Below are 27,246 nucleotides of genomic sequence, written 5' to 3' on the forward strand. Positions count from 1 at the left end.
CTGCCCACCTCGCTCCCTGACAATCTTTCTTTACCTGGAAAACCATTGCGATCAGCAGTCGGCCAAAAATTTGGGTTTCATACCATTCTGGTTTGCAATACGGCGTGTGATTGACGATAATTGTTTTTCTCCCTTGCTTCTTCGCATTCTTACACAGTAACACAGGATGATCGAGGAGGTCTTTTATTTTATTTTGCTCAATGCTTTGATATGGTTTAGGATACTCGAGAAATTCATGATTTGATTATTGATAGACAAGAATTTTTGACAAAAGCACAACTCCAATCTCTCAGTCGTGCACCGCTCAACCAAAACTCCATGATGAATGAAGAGAACACAGTAGTACATATAGTACAAGTCACACCCAAGTGTTGAATACAAAAAAGGCCCCATATATAAAGCAGCAGGGCAAGGCTATACAATAAGTGATGCAGCGGCCCGAACTCAATCAACACGATAAATCGCATCCGCAACCTTCGTCACCTGCCACATCTCATGCACATCATGAACACGAACAATATCCGCCCCACCAGCCACACTGGCAGAGACAGTAGCAGCGGTACCCCAAACGCGCTCTTGCGGCGTCTTTACCCCAGTAAGATGACCAATGAATCTCTTCCGACTAGGTCCCATCAGCCAAGGGAAGCATTCAAGCCCAGGCATCGCACGCAGTCTCGGCAGCTCTCGCAAAATCTCCAGATCATGCGGCTGGATCTTCGCAAAGCCGAGACCGGGATCGAGGATGATGCGCCAGCGTCTGATGCCCACGTCTTCGGCAGCCGCAATGCGCGCGCGCAGCTCAGCAGCCACTTCCGGGATAACGCCGGAAGGATACTCATGCAGGGTTGTCATTGTCTGCGGTGTGCCGCGCATGTGCATCAGAATCACGGACTTGCCGATCCGCGCTACTGTCGGCAGCATTTCTGGGTCGAGGAGGCCGGCTGAGATGTCGTTGATGATGTCTGCACCAGCAGCGCAGGCCGCTTCCGCTACGCTAGCGCGGTAGGTGTCGATACTGATGGCGATGTTGGCAGCTTCTGGGATGGCGGTTCGGATGTGTTTGATTGCTGGCACTACGCGGGCGATCTCTTCGGCGGCGCCGACTGGTGTTGAGCCTGGGCGGGTACTTTCGCCGCCGATGTCAATGATTGTTGCGCCGGAGGCGATGAAGTTGCGCACTGTTTCTGTTATGTAGGTTAGGTCTTTTGGGGAGTGTTTGCCGCCGTCGGAGAAGGAGTCTGGCGTTAGGTTGAGGATTGCCATGACGTGAGTACTGCGCTTTGGATCTGTTGCGCGCAGGGATGGGAATAGTGGTGAGATCGGGGTCGTTGACATTGGTGTTGGTTCTGGTGGCGGGAGAGCCTTTAGATGTGTGCTGTAAGTTTGCGTGTCCTTTCCTGGCAGTGGAGGGTATTCTTTCGGAATTAATCTAGATTTATATGGTCAGTTTACTCTTTGTGTGCCGGTATGGCATATTTAAAGTCATTGGGGGGCGTACTGGCTGAGAGGTCGCAATACAAAATCTCGCTCGAGCATCAGATTATGTGGGATGTTGAGACGCTCGTGACAGACGATCTCCTGATCATATAGTAGGATGTCCAAGTCAATAGAGCGGGGGCCTTTGTCGATGAGCTTCTTTCTACCCATCTCAATCTCAATGGATTGAATAGTGTCCAAAAGATCCAGAGGCGCAAGTGTTGTTTCCACCTGAGATGAATTAACAACTTGCAACCATATTGAGAATTCAAGTTCGCTAACATACCTCGCATACACCATTGATGAATGGATCTTGATCAAGCACATACATCGGTGCGGTCTCGAATAATGAACTTGTTCTTTTCACTTTGATCCCAACTCGGTCCATTTCAAGACAAGCTTGCTCAATCATTTCTACACGGTCTCCAACATTGCTTCCCAGGGCAATAAAAGCCCGGTGGATTTCTAGACTGGGGAACTTCAAATTCATCTTGGAGTCAACTGCTTGCGCAGTGGAGAAATTCCTCACAGGCGGGGTCAGATGCGACGACGTTATTGAACGTCGTGATAGACCATTTCTAGTGAGAAGTCCCGATGCCTCTTGGGCTGTATATACCAATTTGGATTGATAAGATGATCCTATTGAATATTAGTCCTGTTGGATCAAAGCGCAGCAAATCAAAAGAAGAAAAAAAATGCGGGACACGCATATTTCCCCATTTGGATGATACGCCGATAAGCGTGCGAGGGGCTTCTATGAAGCAGCCAAGTACATACCCAGGTTATGCTGCGAGGATATACTGTAACTGTAAGAGGTTGTTAGATTCGCCACAGCCAATTGATTATTTGGGGGTTTTACCCTGTATGCAATGGTCGATAATCAGCCCTTATGGCCGAAGCTGCAACCAATGGCGCAAGTCTTCGTGACCTCCCAATTTGCCGTAATTGAGGGGTTAAAGATGCTGACGGACAGGCTCTCCGGATTGCCCGGGCACTCATTCTGATTTGAAAAGGGAGGCAAATGTATGAACAGTCGAGAGCTTCGAGTCAGCTCTGATAAGCTTCACGTGGTTTGCCTGCTTCTTGGCGTTGACGTGTCGATGCCTTGACACCTTGATGCCTTCATGCCTTAATATTCACATCCAATTCACATTCCCTACGACCTTGGTCGATTGCAATACGCTGGGGAACAGACCCCCACGGGTGTTTGCCCAACATCTCGGCTCTTTCCGAAGCTCATTTCTTAGATGGCCCTAGGCTCTAAAGGGAGATCAGTACGGAGTAAACAATACACGAAGTAGTATATAAAGCCCATAGTTACCCAGTATATTTCATAGTGACTTACAAGTATACTATATAGTTATTATAACTACTCTATTTAGTCCCTTCCTCTAGCATCTTATTATGCCTTTACCCTTTTCACTCGAGTAAAAGAATACGAAATAAATAAGAAGCCGAGCGGACGAAGAAATGCCAAAAACATAATGGGACGAGCCGGGATCGAACTAGCGACTTTGCGAACTTCAGTCGCACGCTCTCCCTCCCAAATGATTTATCGTCCCATTTGGGATGAAGGTTACACCCCACAAAGATATTATCAAGGGGTAATACTTTTACCACCGTGTCTTCGATGGTGGTGCAATTAGATAACTATATAAGATCCGGGGGTGCTGGTGTGCACAGATGTGTATGAGAGGCGTACCTCACAGGGTTTTTGAATTGATTGCCTCACATGTCGATAATTCAGAGTTTGTTGTATGAAGAATGCGCCGAATTGAAAAAGCTTTCTGAGCTGCCGAATTAGGGTTCAAGAGGATGTGCTCCAACAGATATGTGAAGATATGCATAACATGTGTAATTATGAAGCTTCTCAATAAGTGCATCACCTTCCACTTCAATTAGGTAGTCATGCTCAGTAAAATTATTATTATTAATTCATCCTCAAATCTAGCAGACCCTAATTAGCGGCTTTTCGGTTCCTTTTTCATAGGCCACAAACTAGATAATAAAGCGAGGGGCTGATATTTTTAAATAAGCATTGACCCCCCTAATTTAAGCATCATTAATAAGATATTTAGCTTTATAATACTTACGTATCTGGGTATATCCAACTTGGGTATATTGCACTGGCAGCTAGACTATATCTATAAACTCTCTGGATGAATTGATATAGAATACTCACATCTAATAGTACATAAAACAAAATATCATCTACATTTGACAGTATTTCAAGGGTCGACGCCAGAAAAGAATGAGTGGGAGTATAGTCAGAATTATGCTGTGATATATATAATGATGGGCTATGAGGGGCATTCTGGTCGAGGCGAAATATATGAAAGACAAGCAGTGAATACAGATTTACACACCGATTTGTCCAATGGTGATGTATAGAAAAGTAGTTTCCTGTATATCAATTGATCCACCAGACTTGCCACGACATTGAGCATTTTTCCATGTCCATCATATCAAGCATGAAACGAAATAGCGGTGAGGACATTTACTTAAGGACTGCATCTGATTTCTCGTGGAACACACCCACCATTTCCCTTCAATTTCCACTACATCGAGATAACAATGGACTCCCCCATTACCGAGCTAGATGATATCTGGATCAACTCCAAGCCGGTGGATCTGACTAGTGAAAGACCACCTGATTGCTTTACGTCTCGACCGGTGCGAATAAACAAGTACGACGATATTATGAATCTCCACACCACGAATGCAACAAACGACTGGACAACAGCAATGTGCGATGATGCAGACCGTAAAGTTGGGCATGCTTTCTCACCAGTGGGGAATGTATCGAGCCTTCTTTTTCCCGAGTGTTCATCAGATAAGGCACATATTCTGGGATACTTCACACAGCTTTCATTCATACATGACGGTATGTCACTGTGCAATGGGCCTCAAATAAACGAACGTTAACTAGAACGTCAAGCCAGATATCACGGATGTGTTATCCTCAAAAGATGCCAAGGAAGAGAACAGACATTTATCCCATGCGCTAGACCCCAAGGACAACCACCCCGGCACGTCGGAAAGGGGAAAAGCCATGAAGAAGTTTCTATCGCAGAAAGTTCTTGAAATGATTGACATGGATACTGATGAAGGACGAGAATTTGTTAAGCTTCTCAAAGTCTGGGCTGATGACGAGATTGGGTTGAAAAATCCCCAAACGATCGAATCTGTTGACGAATACCTCCGCTTTCGGCAACTTGACGGAGGGGTAAGGTATGATGCTCTACCCTATTAACATCTGCAGAATACAAGTGGTGCTGATTCGTCTAGGGCATATTGGTATTGGTTAGCATTCTCCCACAGGGATAGCTTCGCACAAGCAGATTGGGATTCGATAGAATATCTTCTGAAATCTGCCAACAGGGTCTTTATATGGACCAATGACTACTTCAGTTGGCCCCGGGAACGCTCTTATGAACAAGGCAGGATTGCAAATGTGATTGAGTTCTATATGAGAACCGAGGGGCTTTCCGAGGAAGAAGCCAAGAAGAAAACGAAGGAAGAAATTTTGCAAGGCGAACACCGTTTCCATGACATGTGCGTTGAAAGATTTGCACGAGAGCCGAGCATTCCTCGCCACGTAAAGAAATTGCTCTTGGTTGCCGAGATAGTTATGGGTGGATATAACTACTGGGCATCGACATGTCCTAGGCTGAACTCTTGGAAAGAACAAGGTCTAACTGCAGAGACTGTCTTCCATGGACCAAAAAATGACGAAGTTTTCAATCATGGAGAAAAAGCTCAGCTCGTCAAGTCAGTCAATGTAACCCAAACTTCCAACAAAACTCCGGAGAACACGAAAATTCAGTTTCAACCTTCAGTATCCCATTTGGACTCGGCGACATGTACATCTGTTCTTGATGACTCGGCTCTCCTAGCTCCAGCTCGTTACATTGAGTCTCTGTCATCAAAAAATACGCTTTCCAAACTTGCCGATGCATTCAACGTCTGGATGCAGGTGTCCCCTATACCACTGGCATCGATCAAGGATGTCATCAATGGTCTGCATAACTCATCCCTAATCTTGGACGACATCCAAGATAACTCACCACTCCGACGAGAGAGAACAGCCACCCATCTCATCTTCGGACCTGCGCAATCGATCAACAGCGCTACATACATGTTTGTCAAAGCGGCTAAAGTAGTAGACGCACTGGGTACTCCTCAAATGATGACCGCCCTTTTGCAGAATCTCGAGATGCTCTTCATTGGTCAGAGTTGGGATATAAGCTGGAGACATAGTTTCTATTGCCCTACGGAATCCGAATACCTCACTATGGTGGACAAGAAGACTGGTGCCTCGTTGACCATGATGGTTGAGCTCATGCAAGCCAACGGCAAAACAACACCCTTCTCATATCGACTTTCACCGCTGGCCCGACTTTTCGGCCGATGGTATCAGATCCGCGATGACTACATGAATCTCCAAGGGGCAGATTATTCGAAACAGAAGGGGTTCTGCGAAGATTTCGATGAGGGGAAATTGTCCTACCCAATTGTCAAGTGCTGTCAGAAGAGCGAGGCAATTAAAAACATCATTCTCGGCATATTCCAGCAAACGCGAATGACAAACACAAAAATGATGCGTGAGAGTAAATTGCAGATTTTGGATCTTATGTCGAGTGTTATGGCCCTTGAGGATACGTACGATTATCTTCAGCAGCTGCAACAGGAAATTGAACAGGACATTCGAGAGATTGAGGTCTTGACAGGCGAATCTAATCCAGAGCTATTGCTCGTGGTGAAGGTCTTAGGTGTGATTCCCAAGCCTGGTGGAAAGGGGCATTGAACCGCCTAATTTCTCTGTCCGCTATCCAATTGAAATTTCCTTTTCTTTCTTCCCATTTGTATAAACTTGTTTGGATCTACTTCGGCAGGGAGTCATTGCTAGCCTGGGTTGCCTATGAAAAGCAGAGTAGGGCAGTTCAGGATACGGGTTGAGAAATAATCCTTGGGTGTCTGAAGGAGAACTGTTTTCCTATGCCGAATCTTGGAAGTTACCTGAGTGGACTTCACCGTTCTGGGAGACGTCAAATCCAGGCAGTCTTGGAATATATTCTTCACGACTGGACTGGGCGAGGAAGGTGCGAGACCAAGGAAAGAAGGGGAGAGCATAGGCGTATGGCACCTACTGCTATGATTTATGAGGTAGATACGTAAAACATACGAGACTGTGGGCTTTGACTCGATAATGCACTTCTTAATTTTTGTGGATCTTTTTGGGTAGCTCATCGGATTTCCATAATAGGATGTTGGAAACGGTATATACTCCTACATCTACGTTTTGGCAGACTATTTTACTCCTTTGACTTGAAAAGGAAGCTAAAAGTCTTCAACCAATTGGTAACTCATTTTTTTAGGTTCTAGGAAAAAGAAAATGTTTCGTCCTAATGGCCACATTTAGAGAAGACCAGAATTATTAGTTACCTACGGTATATCCGAATGGTTGGGAGACAGTAAATAATGTCGAGGAAGATGACCCAAACGATTGCCACCAAGTGTATATAAAATGTGAAGCAGGGCTCAGCCCTCCCAATGAACATCAAGAAAATTGTATTGATCTTGATTTGAGAAAAAATCTAGTTTAGGTCCTGCTTAATGATATCTGCCGCCTTCTCAGCAACTGCAAACACGGTCGCCTGGATATTACCCCTTGGCTCCAAGGGGAAGATACTGGCATCGACAACACGGATATTAGCCGAACCGTACACCTTCAGGTGAGAATCCACAACACCGCCATCTTCCAGCGGCATCATCGTACAGGTACCGCTGACATGGTACATAGACAAGATGAGCTCTCTGCATAGCTCCTTTGCCTTCTCGAGGTCCGTCAGAGGCTCCGGTGTGTGGAGGCGCTCGCCACCCTTCTTCAGCAGCGATGCCATTGGCGCCGTCTCAGCAATCTTCTCCATCCACATACTATGCCGGGCCTGTAGCTCGACATCAACTGGGTGACGGAGAATTCCGTGATCAATGAGAGGAGGAGCCTTGGGATCGGAAGATTGGATATGGACCGATCCCCGTGATAGAGGGTAGCTGAGCAGAGAAACAAGACTGATAAAGAAACCCGGGTGCCCGAGACCGAAAAGACGCCGTGGGTATTCTCCTTCGCGGGGCAGAAGCTGGAATGGCGCTAGAATAAATTGAGCAGTAGGCTCATCGGGATTCTTGAGTAGGGTGTGCAATGCTTCATATTGCTTCTTGTGTGTCCGCGAGATGTCGGGGCTCTCCACCGCAGCTTGCAGCTTCTGGAGCAATTGAGCTCGTTCATCTTCGGGAGTGTCTACAAGCGGCATGAATGCAGAGACCAGGGGAACCATACCAAGAGGTCCCGAGCCATCCTTCTGATAAGCGGCCATAGCAGCACCGGCAACGGCGGGGTCTCTCGCCATGTCGCCTGACGGCATACCATCGGCTACTTCATATCCAAATGAGACAATACCGTGATCCTGCAGGTTCTCGCCAACACCGGGGTTGTTGATGATTGTCGGGATCCCGTGGGACTGGAGGAGTGCTTCGTCTCCCACACCTGATAGTTCGAGGATCTGAGAGGACTGGGTTGTTCCGGCGGCAAGAATAACCTCTTTCACGACTGAAACGGTATACACATCCGAGTCCTTGCCAAAGCGAACACCAGTAGCGACGGCATTATCACCGTTGCTTCCCTTCTCCATGATAATCTTTTCAACCCAGGCCCCAGTCACGACCCGGAGGTTCGAGCGAGCTTGTACTTCCGGCCCCAGATACGCAGCTGCAGCGTGGCTTCTGGTGTGGGTAGCGGGATCCACAGCACCGGGGGTTACAAAGGGACCTATACAGGCGCCATTGATTGGATCCTCATCCTGCGGGTATCCAAGGGCTTTGAAGGTGTCCATCCACGCCGCATGGTACGGCATGTACTGATCTCCAAATGAGACCTGAACGGGACCTGTGCTACCCTGGTCCTGCTGGTCGTATTTCATCCCGTTGAAGAATTCACGGTTATCATCCGATGGGGGAGCAGCCGTGTGAAACTTGCGAATATATGGGGACAGGCCATCCCAGCCCCAGCCGGGGTTGCCCAAAGTTTCCCAGGCATTTAATCCGGAGCGAGAGGGATAGATGACCATTCCCAAATTGATCGCCGAGGAGCCTCCCAAAGTACGACCTTTGTTGGCTAAGAGCTTGCGGCCATTGAGTTGTTCCTATTGTATACGGATAAGGCCACTGGCAATAATTATGGGCTTTGAGACAATAACGTACCTGGGGACAGGATCGGAAATTCCAATCAAAGTCCTCGTCTTCAAATGTCGCCGGCCCTAAGCCAGGAACAATAATTCGAGGGTCATTGAGACGGTTTGTTCCAGCTTCCAGGACGAGTACGCTAATATTGGGATTTTCGGTCAGTCGGTTGGCGACCACGAGGCCAGCAGTACCTCCTCCGACAATTACAAAGTCATAAGCTGCGTTTTCAAGTCCTGCTGAGGACTCGGTGTCAAAAGATGCCATGGCGTATTATGTCAATGGAAGTGATTTGCAACCTGCATGAGACTAATTTATAGAAAAAAAAAGCAAATATATTAGGGGTTGCTCTCTGGGGATGGCCAGATGGAGGGGTTCTTAATTGAGGGGCGTCCAACTGCCACATCTTCATTATTATTATGAAGTGTTGTACAGAATATGGAATGTGCACAATAATACACTCAATCAAGCCCCTGAATATCTCAAAATATGGTCTAGAGCCAACCGAAATTAACCAGTATCTGATCATGGTTAACGCGGCGACAGGGGGTAGGCCGCGTTATGCAGAGGGGGAAGTGCAGACCGAGCTAGCGTTAGCCTGTGCAACAAAGGCACTGTACTGCAATTGATGGGGGATGTGTATGCCAAGTCCTCGGTTAGGGTAATAGGACAACTACCTTGTTCCTTCGGGATGAAACGTGCAGGGGTTGAGGGCTGGGCGTGAGTAGTGCGTATTTTGTTTTTTTTTTTTCTCCCCGTACCCTGTTAAGTATCAAGCATCAAATTTGTACGGAATGAACACTCAATGCATACCATATATGTACTCACACTCTTAGGAAATCTCCCAGATTGAAAGACCAAGTACGTTGGGACCGGGAGGGGCCGGTGCGGGACTCCACTTACAACTTAAAGGGGATTGGTTGCTATAAACCGATGTGCTAACTAGAGATGGCTCATGTCAAGCAACCCTAGAGATTAGCGTATATTAGTGTGGATTGGATAGGAAAGTGGATCTTGATGTTCTTCTATTACTCCTCCTTTTCTATTTAGATGGCGAAGTTGGCGACACGATATCAGACTGGAAAGGAAGTCCACAATGGGCAACTATGGACTGAAAGCAAAGGAAGGCAGGGAGATCGTGATCGTGATGCTCATTTTTGGGGCAATCTCCCTGAGTTCCACGATTCTTCGGGTCGTGTCTCGGAGAATGAGAGACGTCAGCTTAGGCTTGGATGATTATTGCATGATCAGTGCGACAGTATGCTCATCGAACCGTCTTTCTAGCATGGCGTGAGACTAATGAAGCTTACAGCTTTTGGTAATGGCGTGTACTGTGGTTGTGATATTGAGTATGACATATGTTCCAGAATGAATCAAGAGGCAGCGCTAATATATCGCTCAGTGGTGACAATGGGAGGCGTTGGGTTACATGCAACCACGGGCGAAGTTGCCTTCACCGATATAGAATTTAACCTCAAGGTATGTGAAGCGTAATGGCCCTTCCAACCGGCGGATGAAGCTCACCACAACACGGAGCAGATGATTATCGTCTGCCAGATTCTCTATGGAATCGGCCTTTCTCTTGTCAAAACGTCGATGATGGTCCTTTATCACAAGCTCTTTGGTACCAAAGCCAGCATGCGGATTGCCATTTATGCCACCGGTGCCATAGTGTGGGCTTGGGGACTGAGTATCGTCCTCGAGTCATTTCTTATTTGCCACCCTGTCGCGTTCAACTGGAATCCGACGCTACCGGGAGGCGGATGTGGAAATCGCAACGCAGCTTTCGTGGTAGCCGGGGTACTCAACATGGTGACCGATTTCATGGTAATGATACTTCCAATCCCATATATTTGGAAGCTGCAGCTACGAGTGGGCCGGAAGATTGGTTTATCGGTGGCGTTTTCCTTGGGCCTATTGTAAGTGAATCCGCCGGTCTGCTCGGATCTCCATTGCGCAGTCAATGGCTAACCTTTATTGGATCACAGTGTCAGCGCAATCAGCATGGTCCGCGTCGTCAGTCTCATGAACATCGACTTCAATGACCTCACATATACCCTCCCCATCCCATTGATGTGGAGTGTTATCGAACAGCAACTCGCCCTCGTCGCGGCCAATCTGCCCCTTCTCCGTCGCGTATTCTCCGAGGTGCTTCCTAAAGGTTGGCTGGGCTCGTCTTCTCGCGGGACGGGAACACCGTCGGGGGAGCTCAGTGCAAAAAAGCGCTCAGTACAGGAATATTCTCTCACTCGCATGGATGCCGGTGCCAATCAGAGTGAGATCACGTCAGACAGCCCCAAAGCTGCGACTCACAATATTCAGACAAGGTGGAGTGACGACGAGGGGCAATCGGATACGGAGTTGACTGTGAATGCCATGCCACCAGATGGGATCCAGATATGGAAGGACTTTCGGGTCGACTCGACTAGATACCTAGAACCGATATCTGATAGAAAATGATACGAAGCCACGCATGTTATGATGACTTGTCCCTTGTCACGACACGCTTTCTAAAAAGGCGTGTAGCATGGTGGTAGGGTTAATATTGTAGGAGTAAACCACCTTAAAATGTGGCGATGCATAAATTTGCATCGTACTAAAAGCTTCATTTGATGGGTTCACCGGACCGAATTATTGGTATAAAAAGCGGTCTAACTTCAGGTCAAATTCAAGCATTCAGGTAATCGACTGCATATGACCCTAAGTCATACCCCCACGAGGTTTTCGTACAAGCTGATGCGCAGATCTGCTCCTTCCTCCTCTCACATCTCTATCTCGCAAACAAAGACGTTTCCCGAGGTCCTTCTTTTTCTCTCTCATCAACTCCCATAACATCGGCCCATACTCCAAAGGGCTTCTACCCTTCTTCTTTTCCAATTTAAAGCCATGGCTTTGGCACTCCATCTACTAGACTTGATCACTGAATCTTCATATCAGCATCCTAAGGTTAACAGGTTCGTTGGTCTCTTCCATTTTCTTCCTCTTTCTTCTCCTATCTTTCTCTAATCACATTATGTTTTTCTTTCAACAGACTTCTGCCCTTCCCATAAGTTGTGATACTACATTGCGCGATTCAACCACACTTGACATCCTCAATGCCAAATTCGGATTTGGTGATCCAAACACGCATGTGGCCACCTTAAAGCAGTGGCGACAGGAAAACCCCTTGCGAGGATGGGTCTACTTAGTTACGAGAGAAGATACCGGCCGTGTTCCTAGACGTGGACAAAAGCAAGTTTGGTCGATGCCAGAAAATCTTAATCGTCGACGCCTATCTATTAAACGCATGGTATATGGAGGTTGTTCTGCATGCTGCTCTTATCGACCCGCAAGATGTGCACGGCTCTTAAGCCAATCGAGCTGATATTCTAGTGAGCCAATTAAACGATCCTGGCAGTGCATCCTGATAACCACCTATGCTGTGGACTCTGTGGGCCTCAACTTGCACAAAGCCTGCAATAAAGTCATCCTCACATTCCCCGGCCGTAACTGGGCGTGTTATCCGGGTATGTCAAAAGTCATTTTGATCCTTGGTCTACGCCTGTGCAGCACTAGCTCCAGATTGAGATACTGACTTGACAAACTCTCTATAGATCAGATCAGCGTTTTCATTGACTGTGGCTTGGGTGGCTATTGTCAGGTCACACGACCAATTTCGAAACGCGAAGCAAAGCAAACTCGGGCCCATTGAGTTCCCATGTGACTTCCCCGGATGTAGCAAGTCATATATAGCTCAAAAGCTCTCTTGACAAACACAAAAGGGAGAAGCACAGATTGGTCAGACCTCTCTCTTTCCATGGTTTTGTGTCCATGGGCTATATAGGTAGCTCCATGGTAATAGGTAGATTCAGCATTTGCATCCACTCTTATTGATAGCATTTGCATCCACTCTTATTGATTATATTGCTCCATCACTGTAGACATAGCAGTGCATATTTTTTGCACTCTCCTAGATCTCGTCAACAATCGATGAAGAGGTTACAACTAAGGTTACTTTAAGATTGGAAAGAAGCGCCTGTATGGCTACTAGATACTACTTAGGCTCTAAAGAGTTCATAGACCTCTGATTGATTGACGAATCGATTTATTCTAGATGAGGCGGTTTATATATTACAGTTCGCTAAAGGGCTATGATACATCTATCTTCAATCTCAAACTATGTGTTGAATGTCCCGAGGCAGAGTGGTAACACCCAAGTGCCTGCCTTTCACAGGAGTCTTCGCTTCAACGAGAATACAAAATTCTGATCCCTATCCCCGTTTAATTTGATGTCTCTCGTTTCAAGAGGACTTTGGGCAGAGTCGCCCATTGTTATTCCACGAGTAGGGCAGCGGGTCAACAGTCCGAACCTCCCAGTCCTCAGCACCAACGGCAGTCAGAGCAAAGAAAACACCACTAGGGTCATACTTCTGCTTGAGAGAGTAAAGGCGCGGGTAATTGGCGCCGTAGAAGGCTTCTTGGAGGTTCGGCTCGATGAGATCGCCCTCACTCATGTAGGAGCCTGAGTCCGGGGCAATCTCACGTAGAACGTCCATCCACTCAGTCACGAAGAGCGAGGTGCTCTTCACCACATCCCAGGAGGAGGTGAAGTTCCACTGGGAGCCGACAATAACGTGTGAGAGGGCATCACGCCATGCAGGGAGCACGGAATTGTCTGTGGGGGGCTTAGCGGCAATGCCTGTACCTCTGATGTGGAAGCCGGCAATGAAAAGACCCTATAATATGTCAGCACTATCCAAAAGAAGAGAGCCGGGAGTATATCTATGTATTTGTGTATACATATACGACATACTTGATTGACAGCGTCCCTGTAGGCAGCCCATGTTTGTTTGCGGAGATCATCGCTCTGGAAGACATTACGGGGGAGCAGGCGAGAAGCAGTCTTGACGACATCAGTTCCAACGTATTCCTGAGGGAAGGCCTGTTCCCAGGCATCATGGCTGGAAGAAAGTGTTAGCTGGGATTCAGAAGCACAAATTCCAGAAAAGAACGGGGAGAATTCAGACGCACAAGTTATCCGCGTGGTTGTACCACGGATTGTAGGAGATACCCAGGCTTTTGAGAGTATCAAACCACGGAGCCAGGAGTGCCTTGGTCTGTGCAACGTTCATGTTGGGTGCGACGAATGAATGCATACGGAAGTAGAGGTTAGGATCACCGGCATATGTCGTACCGATCATGGCATCTGAAGCACCAATGTAGAAGTAACCGTAGGTACCAGCATCGACAAAGGTCTCAAAGTGGTCGAGATAGGACCCAACAGCAGCCCAGAAGGCGTCTGGACCAGGAGTGTCGTTGATCGTGAAATTGAAAGTCACAGTAGTGGTCTCCAGCTTAGGCAGGGCCTTGACTGTTAAAGAAGTGACGACTCCAATGGTGCTGCCACCACCACCACGAAGCATCCAGAAAACTTCCGAGTTCTCAGTAGAGCTGGCGGTGATGAACCTACCATCTGCCAGAACAACTAAGGAGAATTATTAGGGAGGTACTCCGAGCAAATCCGAGATTGTAAAAAAGAGACGTACCTTGCATAGCCAGAACCTGATCGGCCGCCATACCGTACATACTGGAAAGGGGAGAGTGGCCACCACCAGCAGTGTAGCCACCACCCAAGCCAACGGTGACGGCTTCTCCACCGACAACCGAGTGGCCGTGGGTCTTAGCAAACTCATAAGCCTCCCAGACCTGAGTACCCGAGCCAAACTTAATGGCCGGACCGACATAACCATTGGCAGCCTTAAAGGTCGGGAGATACTCCTTGTCCTTGAGGTAGTGGGTCCAAATGGAGAGGGCACCCTTGCCGGAGGCCTTGCCATTGAAATCATGTCCGGTATTCTTGACCACTAGTCGCAAGTTCAAGTTACGGGCAAAGTTGACCGCTAGCTGGATCTGAGCCACGGTGGATACGTTCACAGCATACGTCGGATAGGCGCCCTGAGTGCAGCTAGCAGTATGGTTAAACGGTGATGGTAGACATGAGCGGCCTTCGTACAGCGGTAGCATGATCGACGCAGGGTCAGCCATGTGCAGGTTCGAGCTAAGCCAGTCTGCTGAAATTCTTGCGCACTTAGTGGGATTGTACTGCGGCCAGTCCGGATAGCAGGAGGACGCCAGGGGCACCGTCTTGATCAGGCTGCCGCCGAGCAAGATATCGAAGACGTCCCATATCAGATCTACGGGCCACCAGGAGTCCCCGGGCATCACCTTGCAGCTATGACGGACACTTCTCTTGGGTACCGTGGATTCGCTCGCAAATGCGAACATGTTAGCGACAGTGTTATTCTGCAAGGCCGCCGACACATCAGAGAGCACGCCTTCGGTCAACTGCACTTTCTCATTGGGGAACAATGAAGGTGCCGAATTAGCCGTGGCAGCCACTGTAGTTGCTGCTTCTGTGAGTGATGTAGTCGACATCGCGCCAGCGAGCGAAGCGCTTGCGATGAGAGTAACTCCCCACATGCCCTTCATCCTGGAGGATATTCACCAAGACAATTTTGAGGAACAAAAAAAAAAGAGACGAACAAGAGCTGATGAGCACTTAAGACAGAATATATGACCAAGCCCTTGCGAACAATGTGGACAAAGGTGGTACTTAAATGTACCCGCCGTCGTAGGCTAGCCACGAAGCCCTAAGCAAAACGTTCCGGCACAACCGAAGACACCACCGAGCTTTAAAAGATTTCGCGACTATTGGTGCTATATTTTAATTAAATTTCCTTGGTATATTTATTTTGGTGCTACGTACGGAGTATAAGCCGACAGAATAAAAAGCTTTATGCACTAATCAACTAGTTGCATGCGTTAGCCAACTAGGCGTGTTAATATATTCTTGGAGAAATAGTCACCATCAAGCTTCCCACAAAACAAATATTATTAAATTTGTCCTCTGCTTCCGGGGGTTTTCCCATTTGATTTTAAGATGATACATTGTACAAGCAAGGTGTTATATACATTGTATCGTCCCATCTGTTTTCAGACACCTGTCCCCGGATCCACTTAAGTGAACGACCTCGGCACATTCCGATATTAGCCCCCAATTTAGTGCCCTGACTCCAACCTAGTCTCATACTGAAACTACGGAGTAGGCTCGACCATATTGAGTGTCAATGACTCCCAACCTCGTACACGCTAGTCTATAGGTCCTCTAGCCGCATATTATGTAAGAAAGACGGCTCATTAACTATTGGAATCACCATTAGTCGAAGTCTTACCCTGGGCTCTTAATAAGACTTACCGGAAGAAAGGGGGCGCCCCAAACGCCACTTTATAGGAGGATGCCATCTAATTTACGCGGGGTGCGAATCGAATCAAACTCCCATCGCAGGGGCCCCAGACCGCGGGATTGATACTTATGTAACCCTGGGCGCTGCCCAGGCGAGTCAGGTTTTCATTGTCAGAACTGCAGGTGACAGGCGTTGTTTATTTGGATAGAAGACGAGTATCCTGGGAGATATGGGCTCGAGTGACAATTTACAGTCGCAGGCCATCGGCCTGATCTTTGGCTTTCCGTGCTTCGCGAGCTTGGCTGTGGCTCTGCGGCTTTACAGCCGCTCGTTGACGAAGTCGTTTGCCGCAGGTCAGTTCAATGTTCCAATTCCTGTTTGCTCACAAGGTTGATGAATCTAATAGAGAATAGATGACTGGGTTATTTGTGCCGCGATAGTGAGTACCGCAGCCATTCCAAGAACGAGCCTAGAGGATTGACAGAGATTGGCAGATCATGTATTGGGCGGAGACATTTACGTCTTATAAAGGTAAGACTAGAACAACAAGAATAGTCTCGTTCGTCTTTGGTTCGTGAAGTTAATCATCCCTTAGTGATCATATACACGTACATCGGATATAACGTCTGGGAGATACCCAAAGACCACCCCGCCATTCTTGGTAACAAATATACCTACGCGGTGGGTAGCACATATTCTTTCTCATCTTGTTCGCGCTTTCTAACGAAATAGACCGAGCTCATCTACAATCCCATTTTAGCCCTTGTCAAGACCTCCATCCTACTATTCCTACTACGTTTAACCGGCCAAAAAAATACAGTGCGCCTGGCCATCTGGGGACTCTTAATTCTCAACGGCATCGCCGCTATCATCACATTTTTCCTCACTGTTTTTCGATGTGTGCCCGTCGCCGCTAATTGGGATCTGGCTTCATATCCCAATGCGACGTGTCTTGACTTTGCAAATTTTGTCACCGGCACGGCCTCGGTCTCTATTCTCACGGACATCCTTGCTTTAATGCTGCCTACCTGGATCGTATATCGCCTACAGATGCAATGGAATCAGAAGTTGATGCTGATTGGCATTCTGTCCTTGGGCCTTTTGTGAGTAGCTCAGCTAAACGTCTTCTTTTCCCCATCAATTTGATACTAATAAATAAAGAACGGTGGTAGCTGGCATTGTTCGCCTCATCCTCCTTGACGATTTCGACCGTCATATGCCGGAGAATTACACACACTCGGTCCTATTTTGTGTGTCCACCATCGAAGTTGGCCTGTCGTTTGTCGCTGCGTGCGCTCCCTCGTTCAAGCCGCTCGTTACTCGGCTCGTTCCGAGGCTCTTCGGCTCCACCCGCACCGGGCCGTATAATGGCTCGACCAACCGCAGCGGTCGGACCCGGCTGGGATACAAACTCGAGGAAACGTCAAATTTCACAAATCGTACACAGGATCAGACTGTCACTACCGTTGAAGCTGGCGATAGCGAGATCAGCCACGGCCCCACGAAATTGAAAGCCGATAATATGATCACCATGACCACAGAAATGGAGGTTACTTGGGTTCAAGCCAATTCCGAGGAGCAGCATACTAGTAGTACAGAGAGTCTTGTCTACGGGGGAGGTAGCAACAGACGTTCTAAATAATTTCAAAAAGAGAGCCACTCTGTTTATTCTAAAGATACATATTTGACCTTCGAAGGACAACCCCCGAAAGAATATAAGCCTAATAGACCTCAGCCCCTTTCCGTGTAAGCCAACTTGAAAGAGGTTAGCTGCGCAGCGCATAAAAATATTCAATAATACTATATAGTACGTAACCATAGAGATGAGCTGGATAATTCCATACAACTTCCATATTTCCTCGCGTTGGTAGCAGCCTTATCTCGGAGTCCTGGTCACATTTTCTTGAAAGTATCCCATTTGGATGGGGATGAGTTCATCAGAACTCCCCAAAGAACGAAGGTCCGGCAGTATCACACCAGTGCGCCATATCGGATTTTCCCATGGTAAATTTTGACCTGGCCCACTGTCGGTTTTCTATGCTATATAAAATTCAAGTACCATAAGAATCGCCGGCTGCTCAAGTCTTTTTAGTAGTCTTAAATAGAGAATTGGTGTGACATGAGTGTATTCAGATGTAGAAAATACTCGTATTAGACAGCATACTATAGGGAAAATCTGTTATGGCGCAGTGGCAGAGACTGCCGTAAACGAAGGAACTGAATCTTGATCTAAATCGTACATAGGTTATTGTTAGCGAGAATTTACTGAAGCTGCTGCAAGATTTCGATTTGATTCTAGGCGCCGGAGACATATTTAGTGAGTAAGGAACCCAAAATAAGTATAACGACTGTAAACTCGACTTTTGCTAATACTTCTTACGCGACTTCACAGGGACTGGGCAGCGTCCCGAGTGCAATAATGCCTACGTATTCAACGTAGAAGTGTTTAGTGTGTATGAATATGCTTTGTAGAAGGTTAGTTTGTACAGTATCTCTAATTGTAGGTATGTGTAGATACCTAGAAATCGACAAGTTGTAGAGTCAACAGATTATATATTATTTTACACCAACTTCATGAAGAAGAGTGTCCACTCCTGGAGTCAGAGCGGATGTCAAACTCGCGAGTACAGTAAATCCGATCGCGAAGAGGCACCTCCGCCCTGTGATCCCGTTGTTCAAACTTTGCGGTGGATTCCTGGATCACGAGGTTTTCAACATCGGTACCTCTTTCGCTACCCTTGCCCCAAATCGGCAGTGGAATATTGTCCACGCGATCTAGATCCTCCATGATCCCACCCGTAGACTGATTTATCGCCTCTTGGCTAGAGTGTCCTGCATTGATGTGCCCAGGGAGTGTGTTACCATTTCCCGTGTTCCGGAAACTGGACCGAGAGAGACGAAATGGTCGGTTTAATGAGAAGGATGAACGAGACTGCGAGCCAGCGGGGTTTGAGTAGGGCTTGCTTTCCTTGTTGTCAGTACCCCGGGATGGCCGTCCAGGGGTGCTGTGGTACTGGAAGGCTCCCATACCGAACAGCTTCCTGAGAAGCGGCCACCAGCACATCATATTGGCGACAAAGACGGCAGTGCTTGCCTCACGTATATACCAGATCTGGTATACGGTGGTCATGGGGGAGGCAAAGTTGAAGTATTTATTCAGGATGGCGGCAACGACCGTGAAAAGACCCAGGCTCATGATGCAGACTATCAGCATCTTCCGGCGCAGTGGAAGCTTAGCCTTGACGATGAGCGGTATCGGAATGGCAAACATAAATGCGTCCGATGAGATGTTGAAAACCGCCTGGGTGATTGAATAGTGTTGGTACGTGGCGCACTGTAAATTCGACACTGGCAACGCCCAATATTGCGAGAAGGGTCTGCAGTACACGGCGTAGTAGGTGATCATTATGACGACGAAACCAAGCGCCACATAAGCGGCGAGAATCTTGACATAGAGGTTCGAGGGCAGGTTCTTGGTGATCCGCCAGTAGAGTATCAACAGGCAGACTTTCACGCCCCAGGTCACAAAGAGCATACACTGTTCCAGCGCAACAACAATTTTGCTTCCAAGGATGCGCTCATGAACTTGTTGGGAGTCGGAGAGTACCTCATCATACTCGCTCGGATCCATCAGATTCGTCGCGTATTTTGCCGAGACTTGAATCAAAATTAATAAGGACGTATATATTATCTATCGGAATCGGATCAGCAGTCAGTTGAGTGTTACAAATCCGACCACAGCAGGGGACTCACAAATGTTGCTGTCATCACATAATCGTCCCCTAAAATATGCGATTGAGCTGGTGAGTTATGGCTAGTCAAGCGGAAGGGAGAAATTCTGCGTACATGATATCCCCTGGATTGATACGTTTGCCATTAACCGGGAGGCTCTGTCCATAAAGTTAGAATCTCCTGCGGCTCTCATCAATGCCCGGGCGCAGATAGTTCACACATACATTCGGCCAATGTAGAGTATCGCTCCAATAGTCCAAAAGACCACGGCTTCTACTAGCAGTTGGTGGGGGGTGGGCGATACGTTCCCCATTGTGGCGGGTAAATCACTGCCTTCCTCGTTGCAACTCTACCTCACAAGGTCGCAGGAGTAATCATTGAGCCTGCCATCGGAGGTTCTGGGAATGTGAGAGTTGAAGATATCATCGACGGTCTTCAGGAATGGAACTAGGCTCGGAATAACCGGAGAATTTTCAGCCAGCCGAAGGATCGATAGATTTTTGCTCCGATCTAAGCTAACCGAAATACTAATTATTGGATGGGGGCCATAATAAAATTTTCATGGAATCCATCTAAGGCTGTGCGCAAAGCTATGCGGACCCCGATCGTTGTAGGAGAAACATTCCCCACACCCCCAACCCCAGCCCCCCGAGGGATCTGACAACGGGGGATTAATGAGGCTATAGGAGAAATGAGATAAGACGGGCTTTGAGGAGAGTGTCCTTGGATCATATAGCTCTTGGGCCAAGCAACATTGTGCAAGCATCCATGGATTTGGTACAGATTGACTAGGCGGGCCGCGGACACCGCTGCCGCAGGCCCCACACTGATCGTCAGAACCAATAGGAGCCCCTAATGCTATCCCGACCCTTGTCCCGATCTGCATTCAAGCTAGAGATCGTGGGGGCCATTTCGCCTCGTGGCTAATGCACGCCGTTTTATTTCTGCATAGTCTAATCATAGAAGAATTTAGCAAGGTAAGTCAAACGACTTACTTCCTCGCTTGTCCCCCCCTAGGGGTTCTGGGCCATCGTACGAATATTATTCCCTAGAACCGAATCCTAAGCCCGCTCGTCGCCCCTAAACGCTAATAAATGGGCCATTACAGTGGAGTTTCATTTATCTTAGATTGGGCTGTGGCCTGTTAATTCCAACCAGTTCGAGACCATGCCCCAGCTAGAATAGGGGTGAAGATTTCAAAGGGTTGGGATTGCATTGCACCCTCACGATCACCGCACTGTACCCACCGGCCCTCGACGAATGGGGAAGCTTTTGCACCAAATTTCTGGGAGACTAGCGGTAGCGGGGCACTATATCTTCCTATTTTTCTCGTCTCTCTCTCATTTTCTATCTCACTCCGTACCTAGCTCGCACCTGTCATCCTTGTTGACCCCATTCGATATTATTTGACAGATGACACTATGGTGGTCGCTGAGAAGCAAACTGCCGAGGTCGGCGAGACTAAGCTGAGGAACAGCACGGAGATAGACACGGTACGCCAGGAGGCTGCTCTGGGCCACAAACAGGAACTGAAGCGAAATTTCGGGCTCTGGAGTGTGACAAGCTTGGGAATTGTGATTGCAAAGTCAGTGGTTTGAACCTTTCCCGTCCATGGCCTCGACTAACATGAATGCGTATTAGTTCCTGGGCCGCAACTGGTGGCACAATTGTGACTGCACTCATGAATGGAGGCCCGATGGCTCTTCTCTATGGCTTGATCCTCGTCAGCATCTTCTATACCGCAATTTCGGCCTCATTGGCCGAATTGGCGTCCTCCATGCCCTCCGCAGGTGGAGTATATTACTGGTCCACGGTGCTAAGTGGGAAGCATGGCCGCGCCGCCGGCTTCTTCACGGGCTATCTCAATGCCTGCGCCTGGCTCCTGTCGGCCTCGTCAATGAGTTCCATGTTAGGCAATGAAGCGGTGGCCATGTATTTACTTCGGCATTCTGACGTCACCTGGCATTCATGGCAGGTGTTTATTGTGTTCCAACTTGTCAATTGGACCTGCTGCGCAATCGTATGTCTAGGGAACCGGTTTATACCTATGATTAATCGAGTCGCACTAATCCTATCCATGACCGGACTTTTTGCAACCGTGGTGGTCCTCGCGGCGATGCCAAAGACACATGCGAGCTCTTCGCAAGTGTGGACGCAATACTATAATATGACTGGTGGCTGGTCTGATGGGGTGTGCTTTATTACTGGCCTGCTTAATGCTGCCTTCGCCGTGGGAGTTCCTGATTGTATCAGTCATTTATCTGAAGAGGGTATGTTAAATGTGTTAAATTCAGCACATCTCCTAAGTGGCAAGTGAAAATCAATAGATTCTAACTAGCGATGTTATTTTAGTTCCTAAGCCACAGGTCAAGGTCCCCCAGGGCATCATGATACAGATGTTGACGGCCTTTGCTACCTCCTTTGTTTATCTGATCGCCCTTTTCTATTCAATCCAGGATATCGATGCAGTTTTCAACACCAGCGTGGGTTACTTTCCTACTGCTGAAATTTACCGACAAGCTACGGGATCCACTACCGGTGCTATCGGACTCATTGCGGTGCTCTTTCTGGCTACCTTCCCAACCCTGATCGGCACGTTCGTGACAGGAGGACGCATGTGGTGGAGCTTAGCGCGGGACAACGCAACGCCTTTCTCGAGCTATTTTGCCCAGGTGCATCCTACATTAAACGCTCCCGTCCGTGCCACCGTCGCCATGAGTGCACTCGTTACCTGTATCGGCTGTATTTACGTCGGCAGCACAACGGCATTCCAGGCCCTCATCTCATCCTTTATCGTGCTAAGCACTCTATCCTACTTCGGGGCTATCCTCCCCCATGTGTTGACTGGCCGCCGGAACATAGTCCCCGGGCCCTTCCATATGGGCAAGACCCTAGGAATGGTGGTGAATATCGTCTCGTTGGTCTATATCATAGTCACTGTGGTATTTTTCTGCTTCCCATTCGTAATGCCTGCCACCGTTGGAAGCATGAATTACACGAGTGTCATCACTGTCGGTTTGATGGCATTGACAGCATTGTGGTGGTTTGCCCGCGGGAGGACCGAGTACCGAGGCCCACACTACAGCTTCGATGTTGCCATGCAATTGACGTCTGTTCAAGGAGGTAAGGATATTAGCAGTCCTGTGATTGCGCCTATGGAGAAGTCTACGGCAGCTGCCATTGATGAGCGTGGGCAGGCGGAATGAATGCTCTTCCTGCGATGAGCATGAGAAAAGTGGGCGATTACGGGTAGACAGTGACCAGACAGTGGTATGTGAGATATGTACCAGGACCGAGACTTTTTGTTTGGTGGGTCCTCAATATTTGAAGTACCTGCTTCAATTTGTACACGAAGACATGTATATAAAGCCTTGAAGCTTCAAGACGAAGGGTGCGCAACAAACACTACAAAATATAACATAACATAATTTATACTTGGGAAGAATTGATATTTTCTTCTATAGAATGCTGCACAAAGAATTGTGTTCATTTATAAGAGAAAGAGAGGACGACCTATCTGACTATCTAGGTCCCGACCACACGCCGTCCAACAATCCCATTCCTACTGAATTTCCTCAGAAGGGATAGTTTCATCGGGGTTTTTGGATCCTAAGAAGGACATGACAAGGATAGCGAGGATAAGATATAGAAGACCTTCCAGGATTAGCGATGTGAGACAGGGAAGACATTGAAATACTTACTCCATGTCCAACTCATATAGTCGTAGCCAACCATTTCCTTCAGATAGCCGCCAATAATCGGGCCAATTGTCATGCCAAGGGAAGCAGCAACCTCCATCATAGAAAATACACGGGACAAGCCGCCTTTGGGTCCAAAGATGCCTGGATTCTTTTCTTGGTGGGATTTGACCGCAACTGCAATAGGGAATCAATATAGCTATAGTCATCACAGAGAAGCAGCACTTACCAGTCAACTCGGTTGGTCCTATGCCTGTCATAAATGGTCTCGTTGCACCAATAGCCATAATAGAAGCTACATAGATTGTTTCCCCCCAATTTTGAGCGTTAGCCCAGGAGAAACGGTTGCTCCCGGCAATACCCAGTAGGCCTTGTAGTACGGCCTGAAGTATTAGAGCAACCACAGCAGGAGGTCGTATTCCGACACGATCGCGAATCCAGCCAGCGAGGGGTCCGAGAAGGAGGCCCGGGGCAATAAGACAGGAGAATAAGAACCCAGTCTTTCCTGGGCCCCATCCAAAAGTCTCTCGTACGTGCAGTGGAAGCGTCGCATGAAAACTTGTACCCACAGTTGTGCCAGAGATAATGACAAGTAGAACTGTCAATACACGGGCATCACATAACATAATACGCCAAAAGTTGGCCGCAATGCTTGGAATTTGAGAATCTTGGCGTGGGGAAAGCAGACTTGTTGTCTCTGAGGTCTCCAATGTCTCTTCCACATCTGCCTCCAATTGAGATGAGGGTTTAGACTGAGAGGGGGAATCCTTGGGGGTGTTCTCAATTGGCGGGCTCTCAAGCATCACTAGACGTGCAATAAGGTCGACAGTCAGAATCAGAAGTGGTGTCAACCATGTTACCCAGTATCCTGTAGCCTCTAAGAGCAAGCCGGAGACAGCAGGTCCGCCGATCATTCCCAAATTAACAATTGACATCGTTAAGCCCATCACGGTCCCGATATTCGCCTCATCCACAGTATCTGCAATGGTTGCAAATCCGACAATCCACACTGCAGAGGCTGCAATGCCCTGCATCACACGGCCTATAAAGAGTATAGGGACCGAAGGAGCGCCAGCAATCATCACGGTCCCTATAATACATGCGAGGAGAGATAGTAGCAATGGGGCCTTGCGATTCGGGCTCTTATCAGCAAAATGGCCGATGATAGGGCCCGAGATGACGGAGACAGCGCCATGAAGGGCGAGGACAGCAGAAGTAAACTTTTGGGTCTCAGAGGGATCAATATGTAGGCGACTCTGGAACATGTAACCTAGGATGGGAACGAGGAACCCGTAAAGGAAGGTCTCTAAATGGTATTAGCGAGGAGATTCAAGTGCAAAAATGTGGGTAGACGAACCAGCAAACAAGGCGATCGTGATAGTTGAGAGGATGAACCATTTGGAAGAGCGCCATTTGTAGCCTATTGGTGTAGGCTCTGAATAGAAGTCATTCATATTGGTATAAATTGGCTCAATGTAAGAGGGTAATAATCTTGAAACTGGCTGGAGTTTTCAAGCGATGCTGGCTCTTGTGGCTCAAGATGCACTTCGTCTGGAAGAATCCTCTGGGGGATCGACCTTTGCGTGAAATTCGATTAGAATTCCGATCTGAATTTTCGATATGTATTATATGTATTGTACTCGGTATGCTTCAATCCCTCAATCCCCCCACTCATATGCCGTCTGCGGGTCTGGGCTGAATGATTCATGTGGGGGCATCAGCCGAAGAGGAAAAGGACGAAAAGGAGGAAAAGGAGGAAAAACACTTGGCTTGTATGTACTCTGTACGAAGTAAATATGTATGTATCCAATGTAATAGACTAGTTCTGCTGAGAAAAGTGGATAGACCCCAGAGCTGTCAAAGATTCCCGAGCTCCCGACGAGCATAGCTCGTGGGACACTTTGATTCGATGATTGGGGAATCCATTTTAGTCCCGCATTAGTGGCAAATATCGGACTTGATCGGCGAACAGGTTCATCTAAACCTGTTTTGACAGCCCGTCCGAATCGAAGAAAGAGTTTAAGCCTAAAAAACCCTAAAGGGGTTTGATCGGCGTTGAGTGGAACCAACTGAAGACTATAACCTTCTACGTACTCCGTATGTCTCAATCTTAGTCTGCATTAGCGCTGTGTGGGGCGTATTCGGACACAGATCGAATAGATCGCGAGATGCTATGGAAAGTTAGCCCGGTGACAAGTCCACGGGTGGAGCCTAAAGGTGAAAATTATTTTCCTTACACTAGGTAGTAGGTATTCTAGGAATGCTTTGTTATAGCTCCCGGAACTCTTTTACGGGACATACATAGGGTACAGAGCTGTCCTGTCCCCAGACATTGGTCATTTATACTACAAATTATCCTGTAATGGCCAGGGTCTCAAAAGAAAGGCTTGTAGTGAAAGGAAAGTGTTATACTATGAAGCTCTATCAGTAGCCAAAAAAAAAGGGCCTAACATCAAGCCTAGAAAATATTTTCAAAAAAGACATCTAAACAGAATATCTAAACAGAATAACAACCAACCATCCAAAAATCAAAGTATTATCATATTAGCTCGCAGAAGTAGATGAAAGTGCCTCCATACAGGTTTTGCGACAATATCATCTCCCATCCCGACAAAGGCTGCCAAGAGGAAGCTCATGATGTAGCCAGACATTTGGCTCCAAGTAGACACAACGTTGTTCAGCAACGTAATACCGCAGGGGAACGAGTCCCTTCGGAAAGGCAACTTCTAAGTACATCTTGTCGGAGCTGGCTTCCTGTTTCAGAGGGGTATCTTTGCGCCCAATCAGCCGGCTAAAATCGACACCAGTCCACTGCTGCCACTCCTCGACACTGCCCTCCACGTACATACTCCGCGGAGCCACTTTTACCACCCTAGCTCCCAGCCTAATATGTTTCCGCAGCCAGGGATCGAAAGGGAGGTTTGGGTCCGTCTTCCTCAAAGTCTTGGAAATCCCCTGATTCGGGACCGCCGTCGCTGGCCATGATAGATAATCCGCCATTTTAGTCATCGGGAAGTCGGATTTTCGTGTTGGCCGAAGGGGCACCACCAGCGTGTCAAAACCTTGATCCATTGCTGTTTGTTTCATAGCCATAATCAATATATCGGCTAATCCCCGAGAACGGTGTTCTGGAGACACCGTGATTGAGATAGCGGATAGGGCATTGGGTGACTCTGTTCTCGTCATGGCGGGATCGGATAAAGGCCTGAGTCCAGTCGAATCTTGGACAATACCTTCTCGCGCGAGCTGCTGCTCAACGGCCCGAGAGAGAATCCCATCATAGCCTTCGTCTGGGAGAGTATGTAATACTTCGGGATGTTGACGGAGCCCCTTTTTGCCTCCGATTCTGTCCAGGTCAGGCCAGTAAAATGGGACAGAACGTCCACAAGCAATGATATGTTCCCCTCCGCAGATATCGACTTCGACAATGGCAAACTGCATGGGAGAAAAGGCTTCGAATTTGTCGAGTTGGGTGCAGTAATGTTGAAAATATTCGTCTTGGTCGATAAACATTGGCCAAGCGGCATTCAATGGATGTGTGGGAAGTTTGAGGATTTCCCAGAGATCAGGCCTGCTTTGAGCAGTATGGAGGCGATAGTTTTCCATGGTCGTACTGGAATTTGGGAGTCGATCAAAGAGAAAAGGAAGTTATTCTGCGAAGGGAAATGCGTTTGGAATATAGTTGCGATATAATTTTCGCCTAGCCCCCTTTGCAATTATGTAGTAGGCTAGGGCAGCGTGAGAAAAGCTGTGAAGCTATAAAGTAGAAAAATACCAAAGCAAATAAGGTGCCGAAACCTGTTACGTACATGCATACACATTTGTCTTTTCTCTTTTCTCTTTCCACTTTAGCTTCAGCCATGGACACCCATATTCAG

General features: G+C 47.7%; 10 protein-coding genes across 10 annotated transcripts; 4 read left to right on the plus strand and 6 right to left on the minus strand.

The window, feature by feature from the left end:
* Nucleotides 1-444: 444 nt before the first annotated feature.
* N7517_005243 (folic acid synthesis protein) lies at nt 445-2,475 on the minus strand (the record flags this gene model as incomplete). The annotated part of the gene is given in 5 exon segments (XM_056722973.1): nt 445-1,429; nt 1,499-1,707; nt 1,763-2,082; nt 2,093-2,115; nt 2,336-2,475. 5 exon segments carry the CDS (start codon nt 2,473-2,475, stop codon nt 445-447), a joined length of 1,677 nt encoding a protein of 558 aa, XP_056579223.1.
* Nucleotides 2,476-4,050: 1,575 nt separating this feature from the next.
* Nucleotides 4,051-6,283, plus strand: N7517_005244 (bifunctional terpene synthase/polyprenyl synthetase family protein; the record flags this gene model as incomplete). The annotated part of the gene is made up of 3 exons (XM_056722974.1): nt 4,051-4,360; nt 4,419-4,707; nt 4,765-6,283. The coding sequence occupies 3 exons, from the start codon at nt 4,051-4,053 to the stop codon at nt 6,281-6,283; spliced, it is 2,118 nt and encodes a 705-aa protein (XP_056579224.1).
* Nucleotides 6,284-7,073: 790 nt separating this feature from the next.
* N7517_005245 (GMC family oxidoreductase) lies at nt 7,074-8,982 on the minus strand (the record flags this gene model as incomplete). The annotated part of the gene is made up of 2 exons (XM_056722975.1): nt 7,074-8,678; nt 8,737-8,982. The coding sequence occupies 2 exons, from the start codon at nt 8,980-8,982 to the stop codon at nt 7,074-7,076; spliced, it is 1,851 nt and encodes a 616-aa protein (XP_056579225.1).
* Nucleotides 8,983-9,811: 829 nt separating this feature from the next.
* Nucleotides 9,812-11,175, plus strand: N7517_005246 (uncharacterized protein; the record flags this gene model as incomplete). The annotated part of the gene is made up of 5 exons (XM_056722976.1): nt 9,812-9,973; nt 10,028-10,064; nt 10,118-10,194; nt 10,255-10,634; nt 10,704-11,175. 5 exons carry the CDS (start codon nt 9,812-9,814, stop codon nt 11,173-11,175), a joined length of 1,128 nt encoding a protein of 375 aa, XP_056579226.1.
* A 1,820-nt stretch (nt 11,176-12,995) lies between these two features.
* Nucleotides 12,996-15,183, minus strand: N7517_005247 (FAD-binding oxidoreductase; the record flags this gene model as incomplete). The annotated part of the gene is made up of 4 exons (XM_056722977.1): nt 12,996-13,430; nt 13,508-13,655; nt 13,726-14,179; nt 14,241-15,183. 4 exons carry the CDS (start codon nt 15,181-15,183, stop codon nt 12,996-12,998), a joined length of 1,980 nt encoding a protein of 659 aa, XP_056579227.1.
* Nucleotides 15,184-16,435: 1,252 nt separating this feature from the next.
* N7517_005248 (uncharacterized protein) lies at nt 16,436-17,580 on the plus strand (the record flags this gene model as incomplete). Its single annotated transcript, XM_056722978.1, has 4 exons — nt 16,436-16,469; nt 16,534-16,619; nt 16,671-17,041; nt 17,100-17,580. The coding sequence occupies 4 exons, from the start codon at nt 16,436-16,438 to the stop codon at nt 17,578-17,580; spliced, it is 972 nt and encodes a 323-aa protein (XP_056579228.1).
* A 930-nt stretch (nt 17,581-18,510) lies between these two features.
* On the minus strand, nt 18,511-19,983 carry N7517_005249 (uncharacterized protein; the record flags this gene model as incomplete). The annotated part of the gene is made up of 4 exons (XM_056722979.1): nt 18,511-19,629; nt 19,692-19,720; nt 19,785-19,828; nt 19,895-19,983. The coding sequence occupies 4 exons, from the start codon at nt 19,981-19,983 to the stop codon at nt 18,511-18,513; spliced, it is 1,281 nt and encodes a 426-aa protein (XP_056579229.1).
* A 1,108-nt stretch (nt 19,984-21,091) lies between these two features.
* Nucleotides 21,092-22,876, plus strand: N7517_005250 (uncharacterized protein; the record flags this gene model as incomplete). The annotated part of the gene is made up of 3 exons (XM_056722980.1): nt 21,092-21,255; nt 21,312-21,940; nt 22,023-22,876. The coding sequence occupies 3 exons, from the start codon at nt 21,092-21,094 to the stop codon at nt 22,874-22,876; spliced, it is 1,647 nt and encodes a 548-aa protein (XP_056579230.1).
* Nucleotides 22,877-23,232: 356 nt separating this feature from the next.
* Nucleotides 23,233-24,822, minus strand: N7517_005251 (MFS transporter; the record flags this gene model as incomplete). Its single annotated transcript, XM_056722981.1, has 4 exons — nt 23,233-23,324; nt 23,372-23,545; nt 23,598-24,674; nt 24,726-24,822. 4 exons carry the CDS (start codon nt 24,820-24,822, stop codon nt 23,233-23,235), a joined length of 1,440 nt encoding a protein of 479 aa, XP_056579231.1.
* A 1,141-nt stretch (nt 24,823-25,963) lies between these two features.
* On the minus strand, nt 25,964-26,974 carry N7517_005252 (uncharacterized protein; the record flags this gene model as incomplete). Its single annotated transcript, XM_056722982.1, has 1 exon — nt 25,964-26,974. One exon carries the CDS (start codon nt 26,972-26,974, stop codon nt 25,964-25,966), a length of 1,011 nt encoding a protein of 336 aa, XP_056579232.1.
* Between the last annotated feature and the right edge of the window lie 272 nt (nt 26,975-27,246).

The sequence above is a fragment of the Penicillium concentricum genome (assembly GCF_028827145.1).
Source record: "Penicillium concentricum strain IBT 3081 chromosome Unknown utg000002l_segment0_segment0, whole genome shotgun sequence".
Taxonomy (NCBI): Eukaryota; Fungi; Ascomycota; class Eurotiomycetes; order Eurotiales; family Aspergillaceae; genus Penicillium; species Penicillium concentricum.